Genomic DNA, 25,365 nt, shown 5'->3' with positions numbered 1-25,365 from the left:
ATTTTTTAAAGTGTGATAATGGCATTATCTCTTGGAGGTACACAGAAAAATATTTACAGATGAAATAAGATATCAGAAATTGCCTTAAAATAACCCAGTGATACGAGTATGTGTAGAAAAAGTGAGGGTGGAGTAAGAGATGATGCAACACCATCAATGAGGTGATAATTTTTGAAGCTGATGGGGATTTAGTTCATTATACTATTTTCTCTATGTGTGTTTAAATTTTTCCACTGAGGTGTTGAAAAGCAGGTATGAAAAGTACCTTGCCAGAGCAGCCGCTCAGTAAATGACTGTTTTTGTAATCTAACAATGAGCAAAGTGTGCTTTAGAGAGATTAAGTCACTTACCAAAAGTCACACAGGTTTGGCAAACACCACGGTCTGCTTCTCAGAGTCCTATGTGTAGGCAGCCCATTTGGCAGCTGCGATAATCATAAAAGCCAAAAAAATCATAAAATTCAACTCATTGAAATTGAATTTTTATTCCAAAGACTGTAGTGGGTAGAAAGACAACAGCCAAAATTAAAAACAACTGGCTTAAATGGAAATTAGAAGTAGTTGATTTGCAGGAGAGCAAACAGTGGGTGACGGCCTTGGCACTCTAATAACTGTTATAACCAAGAGAGCATAAAAAAAACAAATGTGCTGATACATAACGTGGCTATGCAGCATTTACAGCAAATAACAGGAAGAAAGGAAGACAGAAAGAAAAGGAAAAAAATCTACAAAACCCCCAAACTAAGAAATTAATAATTAAGAACACAGTGGGTAAATACTTTCGGTAGCAAAATTTTCACAGTTCTTAAAATGGGAGTCTCCAAAAGTACTTAAGTTCAAAAGCTAAAAAAACAGAAGAGGAAATAGTTACACGGGCTTAGAAGAGCTGCCGCCTGTCACGAAGATGACCATCAGTCCTAGTTCCAAACACAGTGATAACCGGTGAACCTGACCAACCGAGGAGAGGCCGACTGGCGGGCACTGACGTCACTGATTGTACAAACACGCTGGACCATTCGTCACTAACAGCTACTGCTCCTCCTGACTGATGCCAAGGCTGCCCTTCTGCACCTCGAGTTCCTCGGCACTGACCATCGACGGGTCAATAGCTGCGTATTTGGTTCCATGGAATTGAAGCAAATGTATCTGCAGAAATGCAGAATGATTATTTTAAACATCACTGTCGTATATTAATAATTTCTACTTCTAAAATTACAGAGTACCCAGGGAAGGGGCAAGATTGGGGTACGGGGTTAAAAGGCAAAAACTACCACGAATAAAACAAGCCAAAGGAGATACTGCACATCACAGGGTATATAGCCAATATCTTACAATAACTTTAAATGGAATATAATCTGTAATCTAAAAATGTTGAATCACTACATAGAACACATGAAACTAACATTATAAACCAACTATGTATGTGTTAGTCACTCAGTTGTGTCTGACTCTGTGACTCTGTGGATGACAGCCTGCCAGGCTCTTCTGTCCATGTACTTCTCCAGGGAATAATACTGGAGTGGGTTGCTATTCCCTTTTCCAGGGAATCGTCCCTACCCAGGGATTGAACCTGGGTCTCCTGCATTGCAGGCAGATGCTTTACCATCTGAGCCACCAGGGAAGCCCAAAAAACCAATTATACCTCAATAAAAATAAACATACAAACACTAAAAAACTAGAGTAATACGTACTAACTAGAGGAAAATTAGAAAACAAAAAGTCAAAAATCATTATGTAGCCAGTCTTTCTGGGCAACTACATTTTCTTACTAACATTTTACATTGCGGCATGCTGCTTCTCAAGCAGGTGTTTACCCTTCTCCTCTGCTGCTATGAATCAGGTCCTTCCCATCCTCTGCTGTTCTAATATCATAATGAGTGTCTCTGGGAATCAGGTTGTTTTGTATTTACAAGCCTCTCCTTAGGATCTGTAGCCACATGTGGATGACAGGATCAAAGAATATGACTGGTTTTTAAGGCTCTTGATACTGTTTGCCAAATTGCAAAGCAGCCATTTCTCACCACTATTCTAATATCAGTTTAGGCAGGTATTTGAAAAGGTGGTGTGTGTTAGACCATGCGTACGTTTTAATGCATTAAAATTAGACCAAGAAGTCACTTCATGGGACTCAGACTGACTCCATTTAAGTCTGGTGTCCTGACTGAACTCCTTGAATCTGGGAGCCAAGGTTCCATGGTACCAAATGGTTCCTTCGATGTGTGAGTTCAGGCCTGTGGGTCATAGAAAAGGGAGAGTGGGCAGACAGGCACCCAGGGTCTCTACTATGCTTGAATTCTATAAATTACTCATGGAGACCAGCTTTATCAAGTAAGTGCTTCATTCCTACAGAGAATTCTATAGTTCTGTCTCTCCACCACCACCAAAAAGCTTTATGTTTCAAACCATAGACTCTGGGTTCAAAGTGCTCTGGGTTCCATCCCAGGGCCTACCTGTACATAGAGATTCACCTCTGCACTTCTGCACAGGTATGGGAAATTGCCTCCTGTTTTAAGGTGAGCCCTCCGGGCATTAGGATACAGTTTGTACATTTCTTCTTTAGCTTCAGTTGAAAGTGCACTCTGGTCAAACACCTTTAGAAGAATATGAGGACAAAACTGTTATTTCAATGTGTTCTTTTCACATTAAGCAAAGTGTCCCCCCAAGCACTCCTTACAGGAGACATCGTTGAACCTTTCTGAAGCCTGGGCCACCACCTTCTGCTCATCCCTAGTGACTCTAACTCCAAAGTAAAATACACAGATTTTACTGCCAAATGTCTTTTGCATTGTTTAGGGGAAAAAAATTCTACCATGAATTTCATTTGTCCTCAAAGATAGTTAATTAAATTAACAGAACACTAATAACAAACAATCACTGAAAACACCAATTTCAAAAAGATCATGAAACCCCAAAAGAACTTAGTATTAATTTAAAAACAGTTATATGTATGATATGCTCCGTGAAAATAATTATCTAAAAAATTAAGAATATTAGATAAAAAGTCCAGGCCCTTTCCTGGGGGAGCCACTGTTGGAAGTTTGCAATATATGACTCAAGAATCATAATACTCACACAAATTTATGTTCAAACTCATGCAAAAATTATTCAAATAATATAAAAAAACAAAAAAAAAACCTCATGAAAATAAAGATAGGTGCGTCTCCACCTTGCTAAAACTTCTAGACATTTTAAGTGACCACGTGCTTAAGTGGTGAACATAACTTTGAAAGTGCTGGCAGAGCAAATGCACTGTGAGGACCATATATTTCTTTGAAAGTATTGACAAGCTTACTCTGTGTCATGTAATGTTGGAATGTAGTAATTATAATAGAAAATGGTAAGTTATTGTACATGTTCATAATAATCTCCTGATAAAAATCAGTTTTTAATTTGAATACCATATTACTTGCATTTAGGAATAAATCTATTGTGAGACAGAACAGTTATATGATTAAAATAAAAAGTCAAAGCCACAGTGAGATACCACTTCACATCCATTAGGGTGGCCACTATTAAAAAAAAATAAAAAAAATAACAAGGATATTGGCAACGATATGGAGAAATTGGAGACTTTATGCACTGCTAATGGGAATGTAAAATGGTATGGCCCCTGTGGAAGACGGTAAGGCAGTCTCTCTAGGAGTTAAACAGAATTATCAAATGATTCAGCAATTCCATTTCTAGGTATGCACCACCCAAAAGAATTGAAAATAGAACCTTGAATGTGTATTTGCACACCAACATTTACAGCAGTGTTATTCACAATAGCCAAAAGGTGGAAACAACTCAAATGTCTATCCACAGACGAAAGGATAAACAAACTGCGGTATATACATACAACGCAATATTATCCAACCGTAAAAGGGAATGATTCTTAAAATTTTAAATTTATTTTTAATTGGAGGATAACTGGATATTTTTAACATATGCTTTAACATGGATAAAGCTTAGAAATATGCTAAGTGAAACAAGCCAGATACATAAGGATATTTATATGATTCCACTTACATGAGGTACCTAGAACAGGTAAATTCATAGAGACAAAAAGCAGGACAAAGGTTACTAGGGTCTCTAGGGGGAACGGTGAAGGAAGAGTTATTGTTTAATGGGTACAGAGTTTCAGTTTGGGATGATGGAAAGTTCTGGAGATGGCTAACAGTGGCAGTTGGACCACACTATAAATATACTTAATGGTACTGAACTGAACACTTAGAAGTAGTTTAAATTTTGTTATGTGAATTTTGTTATGTGTATTTTACTATAATTAAAAAAACATGTAAGAAGCAAGCTTTTGTGTTAACTGGACTTTATGGAATTCTGGCACCTTCGTTTTGCTGCCCAGATTTGTAACAGCTTAAAAAGAACAGCAAAGCAAACCAAAATGGGTAAGGACTACCATGTTTGTTTAAATTTATTTTTATTTCAATGGTGTTATTCCTTCCAGGAAAAATACAGGATAAGCAATAAAAATTTTTTTTGAAATTGAGAAAGCTGTGTGGGGGGCAGGTGGTAAAAGCAAATTCAATGCAGTGTTTGAAGCAACACTGAAAAATCGTAAAATGATTTGTAAGGTGGATCTTGACATATACATATAAAAAAGGTAAAGCATCTGTTTTACTTAAAGAAAACTTACATCCATAATGGTTACAGGGATATCCCGAATTTTATGAGGTTCCACATAAGAATTTTGACAATTCAGGGTAAGTCTTGAAGCCAGTTCACTCTGACCCAAACTTTCCAGCTGCAGGAAAAAACACAGGTAAAGATTTTTCAAAAAAATTTTTTTCACATTTACATTAGAGCCACAGATAATAGCCTATTTATAAAGGTGGCGTTATACTGTGTGGTGGGGCCAGTAAGTTAACCACTGAGGAGACACAATGTATTTGAGACCATAACTGGGCCCTGGAAGTGGTGATACTTTTCTGTTCTGGGCACCTGGCCTTCCACAACCCTCAACCTGAGCTGCCTCTTCAACCAGGTGCCTGTGGGCGGCAAGCCCATTCCAGAAGCTTAATGAAGATAGAGAAACATTTCAGTGATCTTAGAGCTGGAAGAGGCCTCAGAAAAAATCATCTATCCAGTAGTTCCTACCTGCACATCTAGAAACCTGCTCCATCACACTGACCCGGGGAGGCAGAAGTGGAGGAGTGAGGTGAAAACAGATTCCCAGAGCCCTCGGCCAGGGATTCCGGTTCAAGGCCTAGTGTGAGGCCTTAGAGTCTGTGTTTTTTAAATTTCCCCAAGTGATTCTGATAAATTATTCACCAGCCATAATATCCATCTAGATGTATTAAAGTTAATATGGAAAAATGCTTAACAAACACCTCTAATACACACTGAGCAAGACAGGTATTTCTCAGGAACCAAGGAGACATGAAAATTCCCAGGTCAAGGTGTCCCCTCCCCAAGGTCATGATCCTTACCCTGTCTACCATGAAATCAATGGCATCAGCCATCATAGGGTCCACGGGGCCAGAGGAAAAGTTCCCAAGAACTATTTTTTTAAGCATAAATGATGGCATCAGCCAAAAGCTGTAAAAAACAAACAAACAAACAAAAAAACTGACATTTAAACTTACAAGACAATACATGAGTGGCAAGTATTCATTCCATATTGAAGCTCTGTATTAGCTAGGCATTTGGGATTTAGAGATTTAAAAAACCTAGTCTCTTCCTTCAAAGAGCTAGTTTTGAAGCATCCAGTTTTTATAAATGCTTTCTCAAGTTCCCAAAGAGTTATGGTTTCATATGATCAAACCTTTGAGGATTGGGAATAATTATAAGCAATATTTCAAAATGCCTTTATTGAAATAAACATTCTGATAATTCCAAGATTTTATTTTCTAGTTGGCCTTATTTTCAATGGCTTAAGCTACTTGTGGAAAACTGAACACTTACCATATCAATCTTAAGGTTTATATCACCTTTTGATTAACATTAAAGGATAGATTTCAAAATAGTAAAATCACAGAGTTATTATACCTACTATTGCTACTAGGGGATTCTTGGGCTAATTCAAGGCAATTTAATCTTCATGTATTTCTATACATGTATATGTATATATATATACATATATATATGTATATCTTTAGTTAGGGTTTACTCCATTAATAACATTGGGAGCCCTTATATAGGGTAAACATGGATTTTTTTAAACCTATGCTGAAAATGACTTATAAAAGGTACAGACCACCTTCTGATATACATTCTCAGTAAACATCCCTTATAAGGACCAGTTAGCCATCTTTCAGTCACCTTCAATGATCTAAGTTCTCTACTCCAACCCATCCCAACAGCTTCTTAACTTCTAAAGGGGATGCTGCTTGGGTGCTTTCTGTGTGTGAGTGAGGGGCGGGGGGTCATCCTCTTGGCTCTGTTCACCCCTGTAGCCTCTGTGTGACACATAGTAAGTATTCAGACATTTGATAAAAAATTACTGATATGCAAGAGCACCAAGTGGGGGAAGTCTTGGCTTCTGACAATCAAAACAACATGAAAAAATCATCAAAAAGAATGACTTTTGGTGCATCATCTGGACATGAAGTATCTGTCTAATGCATACAAGAAATTGCTGCACAAATGCTGAGTAAATAAGTGAGAAAACATCAGGAATCATTTTTTTAAAAATCAGAATGCAATAGTAAATAGTTGTGAAAACCATGAAAACAATGTTTACCTAGAACATTTTGTGAAAACCAATCTGATCACTCAGGTAAGTTAAGTCAATAGGCTACTTTTGGGGGGTAGAGCCTAGCCTTGCTAGCAATGAAAGAAATATAGTGAAGTCAGTTTTAAGGTACCATTAGACATCTATAAAACTAATTCAAAGGATAAAATCAACGAAGGGATGGCTCCAAGAAAGCAGGTACCCCACTGGTTGCCTTGCAAAGCATTCTGCCCTCTCCATCTTTCTAAAAAGCAGACTAATGTTGTAAAAGCACCAGTGAACTAAACAGTCTCTCCATTTCGGGGAACCTATCTCAGGGAAATAACCCAGAAAGAGAGGAACAAAAGTAATTTACACACAAAGATTTACAGTAGAACCTGATAAAAAATTGAGAGAAGCCGAAGGCCTTAAAAAAACTCTAACAGTCATTACACAGAACTCTGTACACAAAATACTAAGTGGAGCAAGCAGAATACAGTATCAGTGAGATATGCACTGAAGAGAAACTGTAAAGGCATGTGAACTATAATAAAGCCAGACGATGATTTAAAGTAATGGGAACCACTGAAGTTAAAATTCTTTCAATTCTTTTCCTTTGCAAGGATGACTGTTTCTAATGCTAAAAGCCAGGATGGTTTCAGAAGACAAAAGTATATATGGCCTCTCCCTCCCTAATGCTTCAAAAAAACCAAACATCAACATTTTCAATTCCACTGAAAATAACAAAACTGTTGGTCAAATGTTTACATTCTTACCTGCTTGCAGTCCATGTTTGGTTAAAGATAGAGGTGTCACTGAAGGAATTGCAAAGGATGAGGGAATGGACTCGGGGAGATTTGTGAGTGTATTCAGCAAACTTTTGGGCCAAAAAGCCTCCCAAAGAAGCCCCAAAGAGATGAACCTAGTTGGAAACAAACACAAGGATCCTAAAAACAATGACTGATCTTGAAGTATCAAAAAACTGTTTTAATTATCACCAACCACAGAATATAATGTTATCACCAGTCATTAGACTGAAATATTTACAGCAGTTAGAAGTTTAGGAAATACTGTATTTAAATGCAATGTCTATACCCTGTCAAGAAAAAATACAATGGTGTATATGTTATATTAGTTAAAAAAATATTATTCACAGATTATATTAGAAAATGAAACTACTTTACAGTTTCTGTTTAAGAAAACAGAAATTTTAATTCAGTAATTCAGTATTTCCACTCCTAGACATGTACTCAAGAGAACTGAAAACATTTGTCTACACAGAAATTTGTGTAAGAATGTTCATAGCAACATCACTCATAATAACTAACCAGTGGAAACAAATCAAATGATGAATGGGTAAATAAAATGTGTTTTATCCATACAATGGGATTTTATTTAACAATTAAAAGGAATGAATTATTGATAGAATTTGCAACATCGATGAACCTTGAAAATCTCATGCGAAGTGAAAAAAGCCAGTCACAAAAGACCACAAATTACATTTTTATATTTATATAAAATATCCATAACAGGCAAATCCACAGACAGGGCTCCAGGGAGGAAGAAGGGTGGTGACTGCTAAGTATGGGGTTTCTTTTTGGGGTGGAAAAAATGTTCGAAAATTGACCGTTGTGATGGTTGCACATATCTCTGAATATATTAAAAAACAGTGAATTATACACTTTAAAAGGGTAAACTGTATGGTATGTGAATTCTAGCTCTAAAGAGCTGTTATTAAAAAAAAAAAAGACAACACCAGACAATGATGTAAATGTTGCATTAAAATCACATGTGAGTAACTAGTTTCAAGGTACTCACTTTATCCAATTGTAAATGGTCTAAAAGTTTTCTGAATCCATCACAGAATTCAAGGTGGTCCCAATAAACTGGATACTGCAACTAAAATATAACAAGTTTTAAATTTATTTTAAAAATTGTAAAAGTAAAATACAACTCATATGTATCTGAAAAATTTAGGGCTCTCACAACAGTGTTTCTCATTTGCTCAATCTCTGCTCCTTTTTCAAAACATGGGAAAATAAGCTCTCATCTTATCCTAGACTTCAAAATTCCAATTTTATCTAACAGAACAATTAAAAAAATAAAAATCACACTCTAGTGGTACTACGTATACAACAATTTCAATTCACATCAATGTCCTTTCCAAATAGTTTAGAAACTCTGAGGTTCAAGGGTGAACAGAGCAGAACCTATTCAAGTAAGAAAATTTTGTTTTCCCCTTAAACCAATTTCATTCTGAATTATGGCTCAGAACTAGAAATCCTTCTAAGGAGAGTTTCCTCTCTTTTTGGTAGCATTTCTTTAAGGGAGTATTCAATAAAATTGTTCCTCTTTTATTGGCTTAGTCATTCTATCTGACTTCTTGTAGTATTTTTGTTTGTGATCAAACATTTCAGGTGCTTGACCCTAGGTAACCCCTTAATGTTGACAATAATGAAGAAAAAGAAACACAAATCACTAATTCCTTTCTAGGGGACTCAGGTTTGTCACCTAAGACTGCCCTTTAATACACTTAAGATTCATCTTAAAGGCTTGCTGTTTTAAGCACTTAGATTTATTTGGCTAATGACAAATCATTGGGATAGATACCACCATGTAAATTATGGGATAATTTCAGATATGATGTAATATGTTAGTTTTACTATTAAAATTCCATTCGTGGATATGATTCTACTTTTCTGAGGCAGGATGGAGAACAGACTCTTCCTAGCAAAAATTTGAGTTTGAGTCAGATGATAGCCTAAAAGAAAGGAGATGACATTTTTATTAATCCTTTAATTTAAAAATGTCTGTGCCCTAAGGAGTGTCCCAGAGCTGAGGTGTCTGGCCTAAAGTGCCAGGTGGAAAGCCTCTGCATCTGACACTCTGAGCAAGAGAGACTATAAGCAAAGGGGGAAAAAAAAAAAGCTGGAGACAAGATGGTGGAGTAGAAGGACTTGAGCTTACCCTCCTCTCATGAAAACACCAAAATCACAACTAACTGCTGAACGACCATAACAAAAAAGGCTTAAGCCTACCAAAAAAAAAGCCTATACCCAAAGAAGAAACCATAATGAGACACCTGAGGAACAGAGGCCACAAACACAGAAAATTAGACAAAATGATATGCAAAAAAATATGTTCCAAGATAAAACCCGAGAAGAACAAATGAAGTGGAGACAGGCACTCTACCTGAAAAAGAATTCGGAGTAATGATGCTACTCCAGGCCCAAAGGGAGTGGGCACAATATATTTAAAGTGATGAAAGGCAAAAACCTATGACCAAGAATACTCTACTCAGCAAGGTTCTTGTTCAGATTCAATGACAAAATCAAAAGCTTTATGGACAAGCAAAAGCTAAGAGAATTGAGCACCACCAAACCAGCTTTACAATGAATGCTAAAAGAATTTCTCTAGACGAAAAAGAAAGGCCACGGCTAGAAACAAGAAAATTACAAATGAGAAAGCTCACTAGTAAAGGCAAACATACAGTAAAAAGTAGGAAATCATCCACACACAAATATGATATCAAACCCAGCAATCATGAGAAGAGGAGAGTACGAATGCAAGACATTAGAAATGCATTTGAAATTAAGAGACCAGCACTTAGAACAATCGTGTGTGTGTGTGTGTGTGTGTGTGTGTATGTGTATAGAAAGAAAGAGACAGAGAGAGAGAGCACGCTATATCAAAACCTCATGGTAACTGCAAACCAAAAATCTGCAATAGATACACATAGAAAAGAAAAATTGATCCAAACAAAAACACTAAAGATAGTCATCAAATTGCAAGTGAAAGTATGTTAGCCACTTGGTCATGTCCAACTCTTTGTGACTGTAGCCCCAGACATCTGTCTATGGAATTCTCCAGGCAAGAATACTGGAGTGGTTAGAAGAGAAAAAAAGAGGAAGAGAAAAAAATGACCTATAAAACCAAATCCAAAACAATTAACAAAACAGCAATTAAGAACATGCATACTGATAATTACCTTAAATGTAAATGGATTAAATGCTCCACCCAAAAGACACAGACTAGCTGAATGGATCAAAAAACAAGATCTAGGGCTTCCCTGGTGGCTCAGTGGTAAAGAATCCACAAGAAGAACTACCACAATCAGAAGCCCATGAACCACAACTAGAGAGTAGCTCCTGCTTGCTGCAACTAGAGAAAAACCCATGCAGCAATGAAGACCCAGCACAGCCCAAAATAAACAAGTTAATAAATACCCATATATTTGAGAGTCCCTTGGACTGCAAGGAGATCCAACCAGTCCATTCTGAAGGAGAAGAGCCCTGGGATTTCTTTGGAGGGAATGATGCTGAAGCTGAAACTCCAGTACTTTGGCCACCTCATGCGAAGAGTTGACTCATTGGAAAAGACTCTGAGTCGGGGACGGATTGGGGGCAGGAGGAGAAGGGGACGACAGAGGATGAGATGGCTGGATGGTATCACTGACTCGATGGACGTGAGTCTGAGTGAACTCCAGGAATTGGTGATGGACAGGGAGGCCTGGCGTGCTGTGATTCATGGGGTCGCAAAGAGTTGGACACGACTGAGCGACTGAACTGAACTGAACTGAATGCTGTCTATAAGAGATACACCCACATCTAGGGATACATACAGACTGCAACTAAAAGGATGGAAAAAGGTATTCCAAGCAAATGGAAATCAAAGAAATCTGGAGAAGCGATCCTCTTATCAGACAAAATAGACTTGAAAATAAAGACTGTTACAAGAGACAAAGAAGGACACTACATAATGATCAAGGGGTTAATCCAAGAAGAAGATATAACAATTGTAAATAAATATGCACCCAACGTAGGAGCACCTCAATATATAGGCAATTGCTTAAAGGAAAAAATCAATAGGAACACAATAACAGTGGGGGACTTGAACACCCCACTTAGATCAATGGACAAAACATCCAGGCAGAAAATCAATAAGGAAACACAAACCTTAAATGACACATTAGACCAAATGAACTTAATTGATATTTATAAAACATTCCATCCTAAAGCAAAATATACATTCTTCTCAAGTGCACATGGAACATCCTCCAGGACAGATTACATGCTGGGCCACAAAGTGAGCTTTGGTAAATTTAAGAAAATTGAAATCGTATCAAGCATCTTCTCTGATCACAATGCTATGAGATTAGAAGTCAACTACAAGGAAAAAAACTGTAAAACAAAACAAAAACAAACAAGTGGAAGCTAAACAGTATGTTACTAAACAACCAATGGATCACTGAAGAAATCAAAGAGGAAACAAAAAATACCTAGAGACAAATGAAAATAAAAACACAGTAACCCAAAACTGATGGGACACAGCAAAAGCAGTTCTAAGACGGAAGTTCATGGCAATACAATCTTACCTCAGGAAACAAGAACAGCCTAACCTTACATCCAAAGCAACTAGAAAATGAAAAACAAAATCTAAAGTAAGTAGAAAGAAGGAAGTCATACAGATCAGAGCAGAAATAAATGAAATAGAGACAAAGAAAACAATAGAAAAGGTCAATGAAAGTAAGAGCTGTTTCTTTCAAAAGATAAACAAAATTGATAAACCTCTAGCCAGACTTGGAGAAGGAAATGGCAACCCACTCCAGTACTTGTGCCTGGAAAATCCCATGGATGGAGGAGCCCTGTAGGCTACAGTCCATGGGGTCTCGAAGAGTCCGACGGGACTGAGTGACTTCACTTTCACTTTTCACTTCACTTTCACGCATTGGAGAAGGAAATGGCAACCCACTCCAGTGTCTTGCCTAGAGAATCCCAGGGACGGGGGAGCCTGGTGGGCTGCCATCTATGGGGTTGCAGAGAGTCAGACATGACTGAAGCGACTTAGCAGCAGCAGCAGCAGCTTGCCAGACTCAAGAAAAAACAGAGGGCTCAAATCAATAAAATTAGAAATGAAAAAGGAGAATTAAATGGACACAACAGAAATACTAAGGGTAAGTAAACTATTACAAGCAACTATATGTCAATAAGATGAACAATGTAGAAGTGGACAAATTCTTAGAAAGGTACAATCTTCCAAGACTGCACCACGAAGAAATAGAAAACATGAATAGACCTATTGCAAGAGATTGAAACTATGATTTAGAAACTTCTAACAAACAATAGTCCAGGATCAGATGGCTTCACAGGTGATTCTATCAAGCATTTAGAGAAGAGTTAACACCTATCCTTTTAAAACTATTCCAAAAAACTGCAGAGGAAGGAACACTCTCAAACTCATTCTATGAGGCCCCCATCACCCTGATACCAAAACCAGACAAAGATTTCACAAAATAAGAAAATTACAGGCCAATATCATGGATAAACATAGATACAAAAATCCTCAAAATACTACTGAATCCAACAATATAGTAAAAGATCATATACCATGATCAAGTGGGATTTATCTCAGGGGTTCAAGGATTTTTCTATATTCACAAATCAATCAGTGTGATACATCATATTAACAAATTGAAGAAAAACCGCATGATCTTCTCAACAGATGCAGAAAAATCTCTTTACAAAACTCAATACCCATTTATGATAAAAACTCTTCAGAAAGTTGGCATAGAGGGAAATTACCTCAACATAATAAAGGCCATATATGACAAACCCACAGCTAACATCATATTCAATGGTGAAAAGCTAAAGGCATTTCCTCTAGGATCAGGAACAAGACAAGGATGTCCACTCTCACTACTTTTATTTAATATAGTTTTGGAAGTCCTAGACACAGCAATTAGAAAAGAAAAAGAAATAAAAGGAATCCAAACTGGAAAACAAGAAGTAAACTGTCACTGTTTATAGATGACATATTATACATAGACAATTCTAAAGATGCTACCATAAAACTACTAGAGCTCATCAACAAATTTGGTAAAGCTGCAGGATACGAAAATCTGTAAAATTTTTATTTCTGCAGATACAGAAATATGCTGCATTTCTATACATTAACAATGAAAAAGGAAATAACCTCACTTACCATCACATCAAAAAGAATAAAATATCTAGGAATAAACCTACCTAAGTCAGACTTTATTTTTGGGGGCTCCAAAATCACTGCAGATGGTGACTGCAGCCATGAAATTAAAAGACACTTACTCCTTGGAAGGAAAATTATGACCAACCTAGATAGCATATTCAAAAGCAGAGACATTACTTTGCCAACAGAGGTCCGTCTAGTCAAGGCTATGGTTTTTCCAGTAGTCATGTATGGATGTGAGAGTTGGACTGTGAAGAAAGCTGAGCACCGAAGAATTGATGCTTTTGAACTGTGGTGTTGGAGAAGACTCTTGAGAGTCCCTTGGACTGCAAGGAGATCCAACCAGTCCATTCTAAAGGAGATTGGTCCTGGGATTTCTTTGGAAGGAATGATGCTAAAGCTGAAACTCCAGTACTTTGGCCACCTCATGCGAAGAGTTGACTCATTGGAAAAGACTGATGCTGGGAGGGATTGGGGGCAGGAGGAAAAGGGGACGACAGAGGATGAGATGGCTGGATGGTATCACCGACTCGATGGACATGAGTTTGAGTGAACTCCAGGAGTTGGTGATGGACAGGGAGGCCTGGCATGCTGCAATTCATGGGGTCGCAAAGAGTCAGACATGACTGAGCGACTGAACTGAACTGAACTGAAGCAGGCAAAAGACCTGTACTCTGAAAAGTATAAGATACTGCTGAAAGAAGCTGAAGATGACACAAACAAATGAAAAGACAGACTATGTTCTTGGATTGGAAGAATCAATATTGTCAAAATGACTATACTATCCAAGGCAATCTACAGATTCAATGAAATCCTATTAAATTACCAATGGTGTATTTCATAGAACTGGAACAGAATTTTAAAATGTGTATGGAAACACAAAAGACCCCAAATAGCCAACATAATTCTGAGAAAGAAAAATGGAACTGGAGGAATCAGGCTCCCTGGCTTCAGACTATACTACAAAGCTACAGTAATCAAAACAGTATGGCACTGGCACAAATTCAGAAATATAGATTAGTGGAACAGGACAGGAAGCCCAGAAATAAACCCACATGCCTATGGTCAAATAATCTATGACAAAGGAGGCAAGAATACAATGGAAATGCTGCTGAGAAAATCGGACAGCTACCTGTGAAAGAATGAAATTAGAACATTCATTAGAATGTTCTAATGAAATCAGAATATCCTCTAACCATACACAAAAATAAACTCAAAATAGATTAAAGACCTAAATGAAGACTGGATAGCATAAAACTCTTCAAGGAAAACATAGGCAGAACACTCTTTGATATAAATTACAGCAATATCATTTTGGATCCAGCACCTACAGTAGTGAAAACAAAAATAAACCAATGGGACCTTAAAAGCTTTTGCATAGGAAAGGAATAATAAACAAAATGAAAGACAACCCACAGAATGGGAGAAAATATTTGCAAACGAAACAACTGACAAGGGATTAATCTCCAAAATATACAAAACAGCTCATGCAGCTCAACAGCAAAAAACAAAAATTAAAAAATGGACAGAAGATCTAAATAGACAGCTCTCCAAAGAAGACATACAGATGGCCCAAAAGCACATGAAAAGATGCTCAACACTGCTAATTATTAGGGAAATGCAAATCAAAACTACCATGAGGTATAACCTCATATCAGTCAGAATGGCAATAATCAATATGTCTACAAACAATAAATGCTGGAGAGGGTGTGGAGAGAAGGGAACCCTCCTACACTGTTGATGGGAATGTAAATCGGTACAATCATTATGGAGAATGGTATGGAGGTTCCTTAAAAAACTAAAAATAGAACTACTATTTGAATCAGCAATCTCACTCCTAGGCATATATCTGGAGAAAATCATAATTCAAAAAGATACACGCACCCCAGTGTTCAATGCAGCACTATTTACAATAGCCAAGACATGGAAGCAACCTAAATATCCATTAACAGAGGAATGGATAAAGAAGATGCGGTACATATACACAATAAAATATTACTTAGCCATAAAAAAGAATGAAATAATGCCATCTGCAGCATCATGGACCTAGAGATGATCATAGTAAGTGAAGTAAGTCAGGAAGAGAAAGATAAATATCATATGACAGTACTTATATGTGGAATTTTTTAAAATGATATAAATGAACTTATTTACAAAACAGAAGCAGACTCACAGACTTCGAAAACAAACATCATTACCCAAGGGGAAAGGCTGGGGGAAGGACAAATTAGAAGTTTGGGATTAACATATATACATATATAGTAGTGTTACTACATATAAAATAGATGTATTACAGCACAGGAAGCTCTACTCAATATTCTGTAATAACCTATATGGGAAAAGATTCTGGAAAAGAATGGATATATGTATATGTATAACTGAATCGCTTTGCTGTACACCTGAAACTAACACAACATTGTAAAGCAACTATACTCTAATCTAAAATAAAAATTTTAAATTAAAAAAATTTGTGTCCTAGACAGGTGATAAAATTGTATACAACTTAGTATACACATAAACAATTGAGAATGTGTAAAACTGGAAATGTGAACAAGGTTGGTGGATTATATTAACATCAATAATTGGCTGTGATATTCTACTACAGTTTTATAAAATGTTACTATTGGGAGAAACTGGGCAAAGTATATAAGGGGTATCTCTCTATTATTTCTTACAACTGCATGTGAATCTATAATTATTTCAATAAAAATGTAAATGAAAAAAGGATCCATGCATTTTTAACTGCTAGATACTAACAGCGGAGAAGGCAACGGCACCCCACTCCAGTACTCTTGCCTGGAGAATCCCAGGGACGTGGGAGCCTGGTGGGCTGCCGTCTCTGGGGTCGCACAGAGTCGGACACGACTGAAGAGACTTAGCAGCAGATACTAACAGATGTCTAGTAAAATTTCAGAAATCTCCTGGCACTTTGATCAAATCTTAAGGACGAAGTGACTTTGAAGACACTGCTATCTTTTCCCTTGATTCTTTATCTAGCTAAGAAATAGGGAATGCCCACATCAGGAACCTTGAGGGCAAGAAGAACTATACAGGCAAAAGGCAAGGCTGTGTGCCCTGTCAGTTTAGAACCAAAAACATGCTGTCTGCTTTGAAGAACGCTCAAAAGTGAGACAGACAGCTGGGGGCTGCTCAGTTTCCCCTCCCTGGCTGACCAACAGCGACCACCTAGACAGAAAGTGTCACCACTTCAGCTGCAAAGGACTAGGATGAGGGCGGCTACCAGCCTCCTCTCCTGGAATGCTTGCAGAGAGGGCTTACTGAAAACCCAGAACAAGGGAGGATTACGTGGCAGGGCTCTCAACACACCATATGAGGAATGGTTAAAGAATCTGGAGAGATTTACCTGGAGAAGACAAGACCTGGGGGGAAAGTCAGTAGGCGGCCGAAAGTAACGAGTTTTTTCAAAAAAGAGCAGGGCTGTCAGGAGGACGAGGAGCTGCATTTGTCTTGTGTGACCCCAGTTGGTGGTAGCCCCAGTGGAATTTTCAGTTTCCTTCTAAGAGAAGAGCCCTGGCCCACGTTTTCTCTCCTCTAGGCAGTAAATAAAATGTATACTAATAGCAGTACTCCCATGAGGAGTACCATTTACATGTTAACATTCTAGGTTCCAGAAAACAACCGCCAGCTCCAAAGCCAGGGTCTCTGCTTTGGGGAAGTTAGGAAACCGAAGTCCACCATCCTGACCTAGTCAAGGCGTGCCCAACACTCTATGGTGAGCAACGGCGCCTTCCCGCCTACGCCCTCCTCCCAGAGAGGGAGATTAAAGAATGACCAGTGCAAAACTAGGTTTAGACCAAACTCAGTGATAACACGGAGAAGGCAATGGCACCCCACTCCAGTACTCTTGCCTGGAAAATCCCATGGACAGAGGAGCCTGGTAGGCTGTAGTCCATGGGGTCGCGAAGAGTTGGACATGACTGAGCAACTTCACTTTCACTTCTCACTTTCATGCACTGGAGAAGGAAATGGCAACCCACTCCAGCGTTCTTGCCTGGAGAATCCCAGGGACTGGGGAGCCTGTTGGGCTGCCGTCTCTGGGGTCACAGAGAGTCAGACACGACTGAAGCGACTTAGCAGCAGCAGCAGCAGCAGCAGCAGTGGTAACAATTAGAAACAACAAACTTTTTAACCAAATGTGACGGATATGAGCTAATTAATGAACCTCACCTCACCTGTCAAAGACTCACAGTAAAGCAAGCTTTCGGTCCCCTTTGCTGCTCACAAGCAGTGATGGAATAAAAGCGGGGAGGAAATGGGGTCAGAAGATTGAGCTGGGTTCTCCCTCTGCTGCTTACTGGCTGTGTGACCCTCAGCCATCTCTAAAATGTCCAGACCTCAGCCTCCTCATCTATAAACAACGACAATGCTTCCTACCGGTCAGACTTATTCAGGAAATGCATGTTCAAGCTGAGGGTAGAGAAAGCTTTGATAAAGGTTTGTCTCCTCTGTGCCTCCATTTGTTTTCAAACCATATCACCTTCATCAAAAAACTCCCTTTCACATTTTAGAAATGAAAAACAGTATTTTACAATAAGAAACATGCCTATTACTTTACTCAGAAACAGAAACACACACACACACAAAATCAGAAAATGTGGACCTGCATTGTTATCCTAAATCAACAATACTTACAGCTATAACCCGGTAACCCCATCCAGTCAAAGCCAAAATCTGCCGGAAAAATACATCCGCAGTTCCGCTGACAGGAGGGAGAAATATGAGAGGACACCTGATATTTCTGGGGCCTGCATCATAGAGCGACCAGATCTTACTATCATCATCATCCACAATAATCTGGAGGGAAAGTTATAAGAAGAAAATGAAAAATCTCATGGATTTGATTTTACATGTTAATAGTTATTTCGGAAAAAAAAAAATAGCTATTTCGACACCATAATTTCGTTGACAATTTTAATACCACTGTCTTGCTGGTTTACACACTAACGTGGGGATCACACCAGACCAGTACATATAATAAACAGCTTTGTCTCCTTTTCCTTCTTCAGAACTGACACAGTCCAAGGAACTGCTTTATCCTTTTCCCGAGAGCTCCTTTTTTTCTCAGCTTGGAATTTTCCTTTCCAGTCATGATTATTTGCAGTTTATTTTGTTTACCATTAAACAGTAAACTCTGCACATGGCATCTTAACTCTTCCCCATATTTCTGGCTGTGTGTGCATGCGCGCATGTAGGAGGAGGACAATTTGCAGAGTCATTCTCCAGTGCTGGCCCAGAGAGCTGGCTGGGATCAGCAGGGTTAGCGTGTGAAAGGGGAGACGAGACAAAGACAAGACTCCGGGCTCTGGGGAGAAGCTGGGTAGAGATGGGACCATGAGTGAGATGCTTCTGGAGCCTGATCTAGCCCAAGCCTCTGAGACAGAGACCTCTGCTAGAGAGGAGGGATGAGGCAGGTATAGCTGTCACTGTCCCCAGAGACTATTTCAAACCATTGAGACAGGTGTGGGGAATGGGCTCAGGGAGAAACTGGATTTTGGGGGAAAAGGGGATGAGAAGGAGGAAGGTCATCAGAAACCTTCCTCATTTAGTGGCTTTTGACCCAGTAAGGGAAAAAGATGAGCATTACATGAGCTGAGACAAATCAGGTGTTCAGCACAGAGTCTGGCAGATACTGAGTGTCAATACTGTCAAAAGTGTTCGCTACAGTATGCACTGCATGATAGGTAATTTTCGTTCTCTTTGGCTGACTTTTTGGTGCTATTTGGAAAAGTACATTAACTGCTTGAACTTATGCCAATGCAAATCAGTACTTATCCTACTTTTACATTAAAAAGTTCAAGGTTCTATTTTTTTTTCTTCTTTGGCCATGCCATGTGGCATGCTAGATCTTATTTTCCCGACCAGGGATCAAATCCATGCCTCCCTGCATTAGAAGCATGGAGTCTTAACCACTGGACCCCCAGGGAAGTCCCAAGGTTCCATCTTCTGAGAGCCCCAAGTTGGCAGTGCTGTGGGGCCTATGTGTCAATGTGCGTGGCAGCATGCTAACCGGAGTCACTTAGCAGACGAACAGGGCAGGGCAAAGTCCAGAGGGCCCTATCCAATCCCTTCCGGACTTCCACAAGTGACAGTATATCTCAGGATTGTGTTTCTACCCTTTGGATTCTGCCACTCACATTTTTGCTTTTCATGTTCCTTTTTGCTGTGATTGTAGGGACAAATCTTAGTGACCATTGATAGTGCATCCGGTAAATTCCAACCTTCTAGTAATAAAACATGAGATATGATATTCAGATTTCTGAAATTTAAATCTAGCACTATGAAATTTCAAGCAAATTCTTCATCACTTGTGGACCAAACTGACCAAAGGAGAACACTACATCAGTGAAACTACTTCCTACAGCTACTTCCAAGTATATTTCAGTAAGTTTGTGTTGCTTTGGGTCTAGTGATCAGCTGCTAAGTGAGTTCATCAAGAGGAGCCCATGTGAATTACTTGAGGGGATGGGACAAGGCAGAGGGACTCCAGTGGCAATTCTTCTAGCACAGACAGTAGTTCCTGGGGTAGCAAGAAGAAAGGCAGGTTCCCTTTGCTGAGCTGCCAAGTAGCTCTGGCTTTGAAGCCAGATAATTTGATTTTAACCCAAACTCTACTAGACTATGGGACTTTAACATGTTAACCTCCATGAACCTTGGTTTTCTCATCTGTAAAATGGGCACACCACTACCCGCTTTGTTAAACTGTTGAAATAATTAAGATATTTGGGGACTTCCTACAACAGTGGAAGGTATTCTGTCTATATATGGAAACTGTACCTCAAATTGCTACAGGAAGAGTAACTCTGTTATTAATTCAAACTTGCATGCTACTTCCACAGCTATCTACCTTGACAAAATAATTTTAACAGAAACATAGATGATCTTCAGATCATAGTACTCTAATACTTCTGCAAGGGGATCAGCAAAGATTTTATTCTGACACAACTTTTGTCAGTGTGATCCCCAAGCATTTGGGATTAATTTGAGACTCACAGTCAACAGACTACAACGTAAGTGTTTAGGGTTTTTGGACAACCCAGGCAAATAAAGTTTCTAAAAGATGACTACGACAGAATGAGTACAGATTATGGCAAAGAGAGGATCTATAATGTAAATCTTCAATCTTGAAGAACAGGAAAATGGTTTCTAATAGAATCTAACTGCACTTACTGTACAGGTGCTGTTGCTTACACTTTTCACCAAACTATACAGAGGAGTACACATATTCCTGCTTGCTTGAATATGTAAAAACAACTGTAAAATAATGAGTACAGTTATTCTGGCTTTTACTCTTGAATGAGTCTCAAAAGTTGATTATACTTGACAGGGAAGGGGTTGAACATTACGTTCTGCAATCCAGTCGTGATATTTGGCAATAACCTTTACTCTCAAACACTACTAAGACATAATGTCTAAATCACACATGAAAAACAATACAAGATTTTGCAAATAAGAGGTGTAGTAAAACCATACATACCTTTTTAAGGGGGACTGTACTTCTAAACCAGTTATAATCAGGAGAGACTTTAATCTCTCCCATGGTTAGCTGAAATGGAGGTTAACCCTGAAATAAAAGCATGTGATGTTTCACGTCAAGAATTCATGTTTACATCAGAACTAAAGGTAGAATCTGGTCTGGTTCTACCAACAATACTTCCAAAGGTAAAACCGAGGAAATGGGCTGTTTTACCTTGTCGACATATACTAAAACTACAGAAAACAATTGGTGAAATCCTATAATCATGGAGCAAGCAAGAAGTACCCTGAGAGAATTATTCCAACCCCCTTATTTCCTCCAAAACAGGAATCTGGTCTAGAAAATGTTAATGACTTACCCAAGATCCCATGGCTATTGCAAAACCAGGACCAGACACAGGACAGTCTTTTCTGACCCCTGACTGCCTGTCCTAGTTACATGACTCCAAACGCAGTAGAATAGCCTGTCTTTCAACAAAACCTTAAGAATCTATGTTAATAAAAATGTTCCTGTCTGACAGAATTCTAGGGAACAGTCCACACTAGAAAAAGGAGTTCATGTAAGCCTGCTGCTGCTGCTAAGTCTGCTTCCTCATAAATTCATAAAATGCCATAAATCTAACTCTAGGAGAAGACAGCTTCAGAAACACACATAGATTTTAATGCAAAATACAGGAAAAACTTGCTGTTCATATGGATGTGGTAAAAGTGATAAAATGCACGCTGAAGATCCATGATAAAGTACCAGAACATTCCTGAAGGCACAATAACTAGCAAAAAAAAAAAAATAAAACATGTGCCTTTAAAAAACAGGTGGTCTTCTATTGTGAGATTAATGATTTCCAGCTTTTATAGTTCTATGACCTGGGAAAAGTCACTGACCCTTTGGGGACTTGTTTTCTCATCTAGGATTGTTTCACTACTCTCTCCCTAAAGTGCAGAATAGTGCTTCGTACACAGCAGGCATTATCCGTCAACTAAATGAAATGACTGCATCCTAAGCAGGCCGAACTAGTCAATCCTAGAATCCCTTTTAACCTGGGTACCTATTAGTGTTACATTGGCCAGGCATCCTCAACTTAAAGCTGCCCCTGTTTGCTTAAAAATCTATGTTGTGTCGTAACAGGAACTTGAAAATTATAGTTCCTTGTTGCAGATTCTTATTGCCAAATGACGAAATTCTACCCATTGGTTTGGAAGGACTCAAATGCTCCTTTGCATCATGTCCTCTACTGCAGCACAAGCCTGGATTTCCCTACTGAGACCCTAGGACTTAAGTCTTGGGCTTGACTGTGAACTGAGAAACTTAGAGGGGCTTTTCTGGGCTGGTCAGGTGCAGGGATTCTTAAGCCAATGAATCTTCCTCTTTGGCCCTCCACGTCTGCTCCCTCAAAAAAAAAGGGCACTCAGCAATCTCAACTGTTACCTCTAGCCTTGGGGGCTACTAAACTGAACCCCAAGGAGATGGTAAATGTAGACATCCAATATTAAACTAGGTTTACAACCTTAACACTGTAATAACTGGCCTTTTCTTTCAAGGCTGGGATGGTTCTTAGAAAAGTTTATTGAAATCTTCAGTGGTTCTAAAATACAAAGAAAATCATCAGCCAGTATTATACAGACAATCAACGTGCATGGAGTAGTTCTTATTCATACTGAAATAAAGAAAATAATTCTTTGCATATCCATTTTCTCTTAACAAATATTAACATGTTAAGAAACTGAATCCATTTGAACTATAGCCTTTCTCTAAGCTGGTCACTGCTTTTAACTGAAAGCAACCGGCAAGTATAGTTAATTCTGGAAAATTTTCTACCTGGATAGACTTGAACTATTCCTATGTCATCTAACTATTGCCTAATCAAGACATTTTCTAGTATACCATTACTATAAACAATCACTATTCCCCAGGAGGAAATATCAAAAACATGTTTAGAAAAAAATCCCTACTCAACAGATCAGAACAAAACACCTACTCAAAACACTTTGGCTGACTAAAGTCAGAAATTTTGCTTCTAGATTCACCAAACTTGGGATAAAATAAATGATTCATAGTTTGGAATCAGCTGCAACATTCAAACCAAACTATCATACAAATATACACACACACATTGTACACAGGCACACACACTCACTGTCATTCACTTCTTCCCTCAGGAGTAAGTAGAACGAGGTTCCTTACCACAGTCTTCAGTATTATCCACAACCACTCAATATTATAACATTTATTTTATAACTAATCTCACTGGTTGGAGATTCCACTGAACGGTGACTACATTTTTATAGAAGCAAGTGATGTGAACACTTGTGCTCGTTTGGCAGTACATGAAACGTAAGACAGATACCAAATGTTGCATATGACCAACTGACATTTAAGAGGGAAAAAAACTGCTGCAAAGGGAAAGCGGCTGTGAGTGGTATGAAAAGGAATTTTGTTCTCCTAGCTCTCTTTCATCCACTACAAGGGAATACTTTTCCAAGTCACAAGGCGAACATTCTGCATATGGCAAAAAAAAAAAAAAAAAAAAAAAGGTTCACTGAGACTGTGATCCAACTGATCGGTATTAAATAAGAAAGAATGTGGACCAGGAGCTCAACGCTGATTTGATCTCTCACAATTCTTCACAAAAACAAAAGCACCTGTTCATGCTGCTGGGAAATGGGTGGCAGGAATTTTCCCTTCGTCTTGCTTAGGGAAACCCCCTTCTCAGAGAGTGCTCTAGACACCCAGTCCTCTCTGGCCCTTGTGCTGCTCCAGGATAAAACTGCCAGTTTTGAGTGTGCAAGAATTACATGCACTTCTCCATCAAGGTTTCACCAGAACCAGCCACTTTACAGTCCACTTATCCCTCAGGATTTCAACAGACCCTGCCAATTCACAGCCAATGAAAATGCCTTTACAAATGTTTAAGTCATCTAACCAGTTCAACTAGTCAAGAGATTTTCTGATCCTTTTCCTCAATCATATGCTCTACATACGGACAATCTATGATTCTTACTGACACAAGCAATAGCAAAATATTAGAACTTAAGGGTCTCTGGATGATGCCATTGGCTTTTTGATGCAAGTCTCCATACCTCACCACACCAGTACAGAGCTATTCTTTTTTTAGGTTTCCTGGGGGGAAGATTTATCCTTATCTTCAGAAACTTTCTCTATTATCTTCTAAACCTCATGGGAGGAAAAGCTGACTACTTGACATTTTGACGGTCACATCTCATCTTGTACCCTGTCTTAGTATTAAAGCTTTTGGAAATTTGCACACAGCTATTCAATTACCCCTCAGTCTCCTGAAGCTCTGTGCCAAGAGGAGCTGGAACATTGTAGGTGAAGACAAAGCAGCAGCATAAATGCAGAATTTAGGACTCCCGAGGACAAGGAGAAGAGGAAAGTGAGACGGCTTAGCCCTGCCACTTTCCTCACACCTGGCCCGTGCTCAGCAATGACAAAGGCATTTATCACTTTCAGGCTGAGGTGCAATCTCCAAAATAACTAGTCTACTCAGAGTTCTTCAAAGTTTACAGAAAAAATGCGTTCCTGGGCTGCAGCAGTGTAGCCCCAATATGGGATTACAGGAGTATGTCCAGGTCAAGTACCCGACCCCCCACCCCAGGCGAACCACACACAGATCTCCACCTTCTTCCAGTCCCACTGGTGACAGCCACACAAAGGCAGGGTCACAGGCACACCGATCACCCCCATGAACTCAGACACGACCTTAGACACACACACAGGGACGTGCAATCACGTGCATGGTCACATGAGCCGACCCACTCGGGGCCACACTCACAAAGTCACACCGACAGAGGCAGCCGTGATCACTACAAACCACTCTCACCTGCGGCCACAAACACATCATACACCCACATCCCAGGCTTCCCAGGACCCCTCCCACCCCTCACCTGCCGTGGCCGCCCCCAGGTCCCTGTCCCTCCTCCCAAGGCGGCTCTTCCCTCCAGAAAGGGGGCCGGCCTCGGAGGCTGCTGGGGCCCGGGTAGGGGCTGGAGGCCTGAGCGCTCAGTATCCGTAAGCGCTGCTAGCCGTGGGGGCGCGCTGGAGGGCCGGCCTCCGAGGGGCGGGGCGCGCGGCCGAGCGAGACCGGACCGCCGCCCTCCCTCCTCCGGAATTGTTCGCGCAGCGGGCGCAAGCCGCGAGCTTCCGGGTTCGGAGGGGTGGGGCCACGTCGCGAGGAAGGGGTGGAGCTGCGTGACTCCGGCGGTCACCATGGCGACGGGGCGGGT

The 25,365-nt window shown here is 39.4% G+C and overlaps 1 protein-coding gene and 1 non-coding gene across 5 annotated transcripts; both read right to left on the bottom strand.

The window, feature by feature from the left end:
• Positions 1 to 465: 465 nt before the first annotated feature.
• On the bottom strand, positions 466 to 25,365 carry SPG21 (SPG21 abhydrolase domain containing, maspardin). Of its 4 annotated transcripts, none has more exons than XM_006050173.4 (9): positions 25,027 to 25,165; positions 21,125 to 21,211; positions 18,283 to 18,444; positions 8,467 to 8,547; positions 7,425 to 7,570; positions 5,426 to 5,534; positions 4,633 to 4,740; positions 2,450 to 2,590; positions 466 to 1,145 (listed from the first exon to the last, which is right to left on the bottom strand). In XM_006050173.4, the coding sequence occupies exons 2-9, from the start codon at positions 21,185 to 21,187 to the stop codon at positions 1,029 to 1,031; spliced, it is 927 nt and encodes a 308-aa protein (XP_006050235.1). In that variant the 5' UTR covers positions 21,188 to 21,211; positions 25,027 to 25,165; the 3' UTR covers positions 466 to 1,028. The 4 variants fall into 4 exon arrangements, with proteins under 4 accessions (XP_006050235.1, XP_044781366.1, XP_025152120.3 ...); XM_044925431.2 differs by lacking the exon at positions 25,027 to 25,165 and adding an exon at positions 23,306 to 23,343; XM_025296335.3 differs by lacking the exon at positions 21,125 to 21,211 and having other exon boundaries at positions 25,027 to 25,365.
• TRNAC-GCA lies at positions 1,549 to 1,620 on the bottom strand. Its single transcript has one exon. It is a non-coding gene; the product is annotated as a tRNA-Cys (tRNA).

Source organism: Bubalus bubalis, chromosome 11, assembly GCF_019923935.1.
Source record: "Bubalus bubalis isolate 160015118507 breed Murrah chromosome 11, NDDB_SH_1, whole genome shotgun sequence".
Taxonomy (NCBI): Eukaryota; Metazoa; Chordata; class Mammalia; order Artiodactyla; family Bovidae; genus Bubalus; species Bubalus bubalis.
Note: the sequence above shows the minus strand (reverse complement) of the source record. Positions and strands in the feature narration are given on the sequence as shown.